At 41.0% G+C, this 9476-nt stretch overlaps 1 protein-coding gene across 1 annotated transcript; it reads left to right on the top strand.

Moving 5' to 3' along the window:
• Positions 1-375: 375 nt before the first annotated feature.
• On the top strand, positions 376-9257 carry LOC145229559 (uncharacterized). Its single transcript, XM_080094913.1, has 11 exons — positions 376-528; positions 736-913; positions 970-1134; positions 1208-1363; positions 1693-1860; positions 2219-2413; positions 2652-2779; positions 2843-7745; positions 8154-8293; positions 8542-8743; positions 8962-9257. The coding sequence occupies exons 1-11, from the start codon at positions 427-429 to the stop codon at positions 9033-9035; spliced, it is 6411 nt and encodes a 2136-aa protein (XP_079951039.1). The 5' UTR covers positions 376-426; the 3' UTR covers positions 9036-9257.
• Positions 9258-9476: the final 219 nt, after the last annotated feature.

Below are 9476 nucleotides of genomic sequence, written 5' to 3'. Positions count from 1 at the left end.
ATCAACTGACCTTGAATGGCAATCGTATCAGGCAGAGACAACGAAGTAACTCCTGGTCAACGTAACTGGCTCAATGGGTGACGTTATTGGGGCGCCTGCAAAACAAGAGCGTCACACTGCGCCGTTCAATCGGAAGTTTTTGATTAAATTGCGCAGCAAATAAAAAGCCGCGAGACGAAAGCGCACTTTTAAGTATTGTGTTGTCAGTACCTGCACTTTGTCAAATTCAAGAATAGCAAAATGTACAAATTTACAACGGTTACAGGCATATTAATAGTGCAACTTTTTTATGCAGGCAAGTTCTTTGTTATAGAGTAACTCGAGTTTGATTAAAAACTACAGTGTTTTTTTAACTTTTAAGGTGCGAACGTGTGCTTTCGGGGATTCAGACCATTTGACTTCGGTCGAGGTTTGTGTGGACTTCCGATGGGAGGACAGCGACGAGAAATGGGTGTTTTTATCAAATCATATCAAAGCTGCTGTCGTAGAATTCATGCTCAAGGCTGGGGTGTGCCTAATGCGTGTCAGGTACAATAAATAACAAAAAGCACATGCTACGTTATAATCGTTTAGGTACAGAAACGTTTCTCGTGCGTAGTATATGGTCAAATTTAAATGCACTGACCGTATTATAAATTAAAAGGTCATGACTTTATGATCAAACGTTTCGGCAATTATTTATGACACGAGATTATATAAGCTGGCCAATGTTAATAAGCGTCCCTTGTGTTTAAGTCATGCATGGCGATACGTGGTGTAGCGTCCCCTTGGACAACATGGAGCGCGTGTTCGAGCACTTGCGGCCTTGGAAGGCAAAATCGCCGACGAACCTGCAGTACAACCGTCTGTGCGGGAATGCGAAGCAAACGGACGTTTCAAACCCGGCAATGCACATGGAGCCCATGCTGTCCAGGTAAAATACATGACAACCATACTTAGTTTCTATTTCATCTTGTTTTCCTTTTTCAGTGAACGGTCATTGGTCTAGCTGGTCAGAATCGACAGGCTGCACTGTGACTTGTGGTACGGGCATCGAATTTCGTTCGAGAGTCTGCAACTCGCCTCCACCTGAATGCGGCGGGCTAGATTGCCAAGGTCCTGCACGACAGTTTAAAGAATGCTTTGCGCCCCAATGTCACATGTGTATGTTTTTCTGAAGTTCTGGTTTCTGTTTTGTTTTGCAAACTAATTTGCGTTTTATACTTAGCGGCTACTTGGGGTCAGTGGGCTCCACAAGGCCCATGCAGTGCAACGTGTGGCGAAGGTACGACTTTCCGATATCGAGAATGCATTTCAACACACGGTGATTATTGTGAGGGCCTGTCCCAAGATGAAGTCCCGTGCAATGAAGGAGTCTGTCCAAGTACGTGAATAATTTGTGACCGCACTTGGCAGCGATTACGTGTCATCGAAATTTCTTGTTTACCGGTTTCCTGGTGACCAAATTATTCAGTTGGTAAAATGACGATGATTTTACAGCTCTTCTGCAGTTTCCTGAGATACCCCACCTTTTTTTCCTTAAACGGACGCCCAGTTGCATACTCAACCCATGCTTTTTTGTATCCACATGTCGTAACAACCTATACTCGCCAAAGCAGTCGGAAATAGTTTGTCGGCCGTCCAGTTGCTCATTCGGCTGCTGGTATCACTGACATGCCTTAAATAGCGATAACCACAAGGATTGTTTTGCAGAAACGGCAAAGTGGTGTCCGTGGACAGATTGGGAGTCGTGTAGCAAATCTTGTGGATCGGAGCCAGGAATAACGAAGCGAACGCGCTTATGTGCTTGCCCTTCACCGATAAACAGCAGCGAACCCTGTGGCGGACCTGACAAGGAAACGCAAGTTTGCAACGCCACTGGTAAACAATGTAGCCTTAAAGATCTGGCATCGTTTCACACCTCGAAATCCATTATAATTTCGCCAATCTCTGCAAATGATCCAAAAACCCTATTTAAGAAATATTATGTCATTGAACATCGTAAAAAAACCTTTTGCTCTTAACCTTAATCGGTCGACATATAGGTAATTCGTGAACGGCTTTGTGTAAGATCGTATAATATTAAACTTCTCAAAGATCGTATAATATTAAAGTTTATTATAAACAAAAAGGCCACGTCAATAGCCCAAACCAAACTTTGGGTAGATTTTGTTTTGTAGTTATCACTCAAAGTTATAATTTCAAAATTATAAAAATGTTCTAATCTGTTTTCGTTCAGACCCTTGTCCAGTAAACGGAGGGTGGGGAAATTGGATGAGCTGGAGTCAATGTTCTGCCATTCCATGCTCCATTAACAAGGGATATCAAATCAGATTGAGGGTCTGCGATCATCCTCCATCGTCCAACAACGGTCTGGCGTGCGAAGGAAATTATCACTTGCGTCGCCGATGTCTTAATATGGGCGAATGTCATGGTATGTTCGTTTGCAATATTCAGCGGTCTGGTCAAAACCTGGAATATCTTTACCACCATAAATTGGACCAAGTATAAATTCAGCGAATTTGGGCTTAGCCTACACCGCACTTAAGTTTTTATTTTTTATTTTTGAGCGTTGCGTGTAAGTATGCTTAACTCTAAACGTTTTTCAGCAAGTTGCCCAGCTTGAAAATATAAATTCAGTCCCTACCTAAACTGTTCGAATCTTTTTCAAGTGGAAGGTTTCCTTAGCCAATGGAGCATATGGTCCCAATGTAGCGAAACATGTGGACAATGTGGCAAGCGTAAACGCACCAGGATTTGTCAATCACCGTTCTCAAATGCACAAGACTGGCACGTCGACGTACGTAACTTTATTTGGCAAAAACATTATGTAGTAAAACTATTTAACCGGTTCATTTAATAGGTCATCGTTGGAAAGCCCTATTTGCTGTGTAATCAGAATCAAGTGATGGAAAGCACACCTTGCACCTTACCGCGTTGTCCAGATGGCAGCGATCCGTGTGGTGTCGCCATGGAGTCAGATATTAAATATCACTCGCATCATTACCATGACTCAGCATTAAATAGAAACAGAAAAATAGATAGTGTAGAGACCACGTCGGTAACTCCTCGTTTAACGAAATTTGCTTTATCAACACAAGAAGACAGAACGGTATCAAAAGTCAACCAAATTGAAGGTAATATCAATTCGACAAGCAAGACAGGTGCAAACCTGAAAGTACAAAAACATACGGCAGGCGTTTCCTTGTCGCCTGGGAACAGCGAAACACCTCAAACAGAAACTACCAAAGCGAAAGATTATACAAGCCCTTCAATCGACAAAGGTTTGCCAGGACTGTCTGAATCTCTGGATTCTTTACAACAAAACCGTTTAACCATCACACAATCTGCGATGATCAACACAACTTCGAATGTGACGTCACGTTCGACTACAGCGCAAGAAAATTTCAACAGCAGCTCAACAATGTTTACGACTGCTGGCCAAACGAGGTCGAAAACAAAACCTCGCCCACAACATACAACCGAAGATCAGGTCAAAACGTCTCAATTTGCAACTCCTTCTACAACGGACACGACATCACAGACCGTCGTCATGCAGCCGTCTGAGTATGTTGGAACACAAGATAGCACAATTGGTTTACCAACGGGCCAAACTTCATCAGCAGACGTTGCTGCCACCACCGCAATGATAAAGACATTGCAGAAATCACAAGAAACCGAGAAGGTTTCATTAGGAAATATAGACACTAGTGTTACAAAATACAACTCTGTAACACGGCCGGAGACTCTCGACCCATCACCTGTGTTTGATCGCTTAACTCAAAATTTAGTTTCAAATCCGTCCACAGAGTTTGCAGATATTACAGCTTTGCCCAAAACAGTTAAAGGTGGGTCAAAACCCACATCTCATGATTTGACAGATGAATCCTTGCAGATCAGATTTCTGGATGGCTTCACTACACTACCACCAGTCGATCAAGAACCATTGACTTTGTTTGACACGACCTTAACTTTAACAACTATGCCGTTGGATCCCACACATACAACAACATTTGAACCTCATAACGACGACAAAGTAAGAGAAAAAACCGACACGACGTCTATTGTGACATCATCTACCACAAAACGTGATTCAAAAAGCTGGCGTACCAGCATTCCTCATAACACCAAAGACGGAGATGCAACAAGTATTACCATAACCAAGACCCTCGAGGCCACCAAGTCTCAACTTCAGACACAAGCTAAAGACATTTCTACACAACAAACTAGCTTTGGACTACAAAACCAAGAAATTACTTCAAGGGACAAAACATCACAGACACACCAAGTAACAGACGCTGGTATTCAAAAAACGACTTCATCCAACACTTTGCAATACACAACAAACTCGAATATTTTTGCCGCTATGACTAAAGGAAGAATTCTCTTGGAAAATCGAGCAACGTCCTCAGAAACTAAACAGACTTTAAGGACACAAACTTCCAACCTAATGAAAACTCAAACCGATGACTCCGCAACACGATTGGAAGCTGCCTTGCCAACAGCTTTCACGCCTACGCTTTCTCAAATACCTGAGTTTAGAAGTTCTGGTTCAGTTACATCTTATTGGCACCCAACAGACAAAAACACTGTAACAATTACACCCACAAGGCATGTTGAAACAACGAACGCAGATTCTAACTGGGTGTTTCCACCAGATGACCAATTCGATACATTGAATTCCATTGACGAAATACGTGAAAATGCGTATGCCCGAAAAACAAAGAACGATGAAGAACTTGGTATAGATTTGTTCACAGACATGGAAACTAAGGAAGTAAGCACTCAAACTCGACATATTAGATCTATAGAAACGCCAACATCACAAGGGGCATCATACATCACTTCTGACATGCCCACTTTACCAAGTGGTAGCACAGCTAGCCTTCCCAACAAAGAGCTGTCACATGGCAGTGCGATCAGCTATCCTGATGTAACCACACAAGATGGATCTGCCACAAAAAATCAAGGACTACACATACAAAACAGAGGCCACAAAACCAACAAAACAACCACAGAGAAACCAAAAACAAATCACCAACTTCTTCTCACAAACGATAAAACTCAGAGTATGGCATCAACTAGGGGCGTTGTCACACAACCTCTTATCAACCAGTTAGAAAACACGACGCTCCCTAGTACATCGGAGAAGACAGTAACAAGAGATCTTGTAGTAACAAAGCCCTTTCAAAGAGCCACAGGACCTTCATTAGAGCAAAGCAACACACCTGAAGACTTTGCATCTTCTGAATTAAAGGTAAATCCAACCGAAAAACATTTAAAACCATTTGCTTCTGTTTTGGAGTCTATCCCTTTTCACACCTCGGTTTTTGGGCAAACCAAGTCCCACACGGAGTCAGAACGTTTAACGCAGGAGAACAATGACAGAAATTTTGCAACCACGTTTTCCGCGGAAGGTTATCCAGAAACAAAATTATCGCATGCGCCAACATTTTCAACGCCTGTGTTTTCGGATTTGCCAACTGCAACTGACCAAATGGAGACGACGTCTCCGCACATGCCAATAGTGTCCACGGCGACTGAGCAAGATTTTTATGTCACTAATGCTGACCAAGGTTTAAACACTGCGTACATTACTACATCACCCCACAAAACAACCAAAGCACGAAAATCGTCGAAAAACTTAGTCGAAGAACCAGCAACGACCAACATTGTTTTGCAAAATGTTGAAACAGAAAAGTACGCCGAACCAACAACAAAAAAACAACCAATGTCGGAACCTAAAGTCACTGTGTCATCCAAAACTGTCTCTAAAAAAGTGTATATTACATACATTACCGTAACAACATACGTTATTGAAACAGAGATCTTTGAAAAGAGTGCTCAGGGACACAAAACTAAAAGTAACACTGAAAACAAAACAATGCTTTCAAACTATACTTTGGAATTCTCGGGAGACTCTCTGCAACCGGACCCACTAAATGAAGAAGCTCTTTCAGCGAGAAACATAACCGAATCGACACTGATGCTCTGCAAGTCCAATACTCCGAGTCCTTTAGCAACATCAACGTTTTCAGCCAACACAGTTACTATTGCCACTGATACGTTTGATTCTTCGCCTCAAATTACCGACAAACAAGAAGATTTGTCTTCAGCGTTTACTTCTCCTTCGGTTAATATTGAGCTGCTTAATTTTGCAAAATTCGACAAAAACCTCAATTTAGGAGTAAGCGACAGAGAAGACGTGCAAATTTCACCAGTAAGTTACAATAAATATTTTCACACCTCGGTTTTTGGGCAAACCAAGTCCCACACGGAGTCAGAACGTTTAACGCAGGAGAACAATGACAGAAATTTTGCAACCACGTTTTCCGCGGAAGGTTATCCAGAAACAAAATTATCGCATGCGCCAACATTTTCAACGCCTGTGTTTTCGGATTTGCCAACTGCAACTGACCAAATGGAGACGACGTCTCCGCACATGCCAATAGTGTCCACGGCGACTGAGCAAGATTTTTATGTCACTAATGCTGACCAAGGTTTAAACACTGCGTACATTACTACATCACCCCACAAAACAACCAAAGCACGAAAATCGTCGAAAAACTTAGTCGAAGAACCAGCAACGACCAACATTGTTTTGCAAAATGTTGAAACAGAAAAGTACGCCGAACCAACAACAAAAAAACAACCAATGTCGGAACCTAAAGTCACTGTGTCATCCAAAACTGTCTCTAAAAAAGTGTATATTACATACATTACCGTAACAACATACGTTATTGAAACAGAGATCTTTGAAAAGAGTGCTCAGGGACACAAAACTAAAAGTAACACTGAAAACAAAACAATGCTTTCAAACTATACTTTGGAATTCTCGGGAGACTCTCTGCAACCGGACCCACTAAATGAAGAAGCTCTTTCAGCGAGAAGCATAACCGAATCGACACTGATGCTCTGCAAGTCCAATACTCCGAGTCCTTTAGCAACATCAACGTTTTCAGCCAACACAGTTACTATTGCCACTGATACGTTTGATTCTTCGCCTCAAATTACCGACAAACAAGAAGATTTGTCTTCAGCGTTTACTTCTCCTTCGGTTAATATTGAGCTGCTTAATTTTGCAAAATTCGACAAAAACCTCAATTTAGGAGTAAGCGACAGAGAAGACGTGCAAATTTCACCAGTAAGTTACAATAAATATCCAGATGCGATAGAGTTTGACAGCAGTGGCATGCCGCCAGACTATAATACAGATTCGCAGTATCCGACTGTAAATGGTTTCAACGAAATTTACAACTATTACGATATTCTTCCGGTCCGAAACGGCGGAACAAAAGAAGATGTGAAACTTGCTGTGACTGACAGATCGGAGAAAGACGCGTATTTACGTGACCAATTAGAGAAAGACGGGCTGCTTTTGGCTGTAGCTGAGAAGAAAACTTCACACAAGACAAATAAAAAACCAAAAGTTTCAAAAAGTCTGGATTTGCCAATTTCGCCAGCAGTTGACAAGGTACCAACACTCACCGCCCCCCTTGAAACTTCTGCATCCAAACCAACGTTGAATGACAAACTTCTTAAACAGGAGCATGTTTTAAATGAACAGTCTGAGGGTCATGATTCAAACGAAGACTCACATCGTGTTAACGGGGATCTTGACGCTCTTGGACTCAATGTCAAAAGTGATGAGCACAAACAGATTTTTCACGATGATTCCGATGAAATGATTGTAAACATGGTTTTAAAAAACACAGTCACAATGGACGAGAACTACGAAACGGAAGCGGATCATTCTGGATCGGGCGGTCAGTGCAGTTTGAATGTTGTAGCAATTATAACAATTTACGGTAACTAAGCAGCGACATAACATGAAATCGAATATTATTTGATTTTTGTGTCTGATATGTTAACTTTTGAAAGTATAATCCAAAACCCAATGAATAAAACCCTAGGCCAAACAGAATCAACCGTTGTACACAGCATTTTCACGGAAATAATATATACTGTGTACAACGGATTCTGTTTGGCCTTTTGGATTATATTGATGTAGAGAACAGTAATCACCGGAAAACTGCTACTGTAGCCTAAGGTTGATTTCATTTCAAACTTGACTTTATCTTTTGAAAGTTTAAACGGTCAGGGTCTTTTAAACAATCTGCAACAATGATTTGGAGTGTAAGTTATTAAATAAACTGATTTACTGTTGCTAACAGATTACAGTCTTTACGATTACACTGATGAGCCAGTCTATGACGAACCAGCAGAAAAACTAATAGAAAAGAAACAAAAATCAGGATCAATATGTGACGATCTTCCGCTTACGCCCGAGCTCGAACGATGCTGTAACGTCGTTGTAAGTATCGAATTAGCGTACTTTGAATTACACTGTAGTATTACGTTTGTAAAAAAGTATAACTTAGGCCACTAATTTAAACAGTTATGAACGTGAAAAGTACATGTCAAGCGAATTAAAAAAAAACTTTTTTATACATATGTCAAGAGCGACAGATAAAAATAACACAATTAAAGTACTACTACCGTTAAACAAATACGATCATAGTTTTTTTTGGGCTACTTTGTACTTTTTTATCGTTTGTTCAGAACGACACGTACACCAAAGACGATGAGGCTATGTCTTCCTGTTTGTCGTTAATGTTTCAAACCGAATTCGGTTTAAGCGAAGAAATGGATCTCGAATCGATGATCTCCGCACGTGGGATGACGCGGTGTCTGTGCAGGAACCGGAAAGAATATATGAAAGTGTTGTGTTGCCGAAAACCGGTCTGTAACAGCTGGGGGAAACGTAAGACAATAAGATAAACATACGACAATAAGGCTATCGATATATCAAGGTATCAGCAGATATTGCTAGAGTTAACGTACCTGAGTTAAGCATGTCAAAGTCGATTCAAATCTTGTTGTAAATACATTTTGCCATTTGGGTACTTTTAGTTGAAGACGCATATTTAGTGTTGCAAACCTATGTTCCACTTTCTTTTTAACCACTAGTTGTCTTTTTAGGGATGCACCGATCTCTGTGCAAAGCTTGCCAGCCATTCTGTCAGCCCTGCTATCGACCACTACTGTCAGGATGAGAACGAAATTCGGAAAAACTATCCTTGTGATTCAATTTTGCCAGTTCCGCGCCAATTTTAAAAGTGCCGAATTTATTTATTAACTGCGGAAAGCTGATCACCAGCAAGCGAATGCACATTTCTTTCCAAAAATGTTGTGAAAATTGTAGTACTTTAGTATTTATTTTGCCAGTGAGGTGTACAGTAAATGTGTTATGTTTTTTGTTTGTATTCCGCAGTCTGTTTAATATCGATTACACCACATTGAGTCAATGTTTCCACCATGAATATATTGTAGCTAAGTTATATTACGGCTTTCTGTCGCAACTCAGTAAACAACTTTGAAAAGTGCTGACATTTTAAAACAACACAGAAGCCACATGCTGAAGGCAGACATTACCCCAAATCAATTATTATCATCAGTAGCTGTTTAGTTTTCTCTGGACTTCTGCCGCAACTTAA

The sequence above is a fragment of the Phallusia mammillata genome, chromosome 5 (genome assembly GCF_965637545.1).
Source record: "Phallusia mammillata chromosome 5, kaPhaMamm4.hap1.1, whole genome shotgun sequence".
In the NCBI taxonomy this organism is placed as follows: domain Eukaryota; kingdom Metazoa; phylum Chordata; class Ascidiacea; order Phlebobranchia; family Ascidiidae; genus Phallusia; species Phallusia mammillata.
The sequence above is the reverse complement of the archived record's forward strand: the minus strand, read 5'-3'. Positions and strand labels throughout refer to the sequence as shown.

Coding starts and splice junctions, on each gene's coding strand:
- LOC145229559 (XM_080094913.1), top strand. CDS start 427: ATGGGAGGACAGCGACGAGAAATGGGTGTTTTTATCAAATCATATCAA. Junction 1,861..2,218: donor GCAAGTTTGCAACGCCACTG/GTAAACAATGTA, acceptor GTTTTCGTTCAG/ACCCTTGTCCAGTAAACGGA. Junction 2,414..2,651: donor TAATATGGGCGAATGTCATG/GTATGTTCGTTT, acceptor ATCTTTTTCAAG/TGGAAGGTTTCCTTAGCCAA.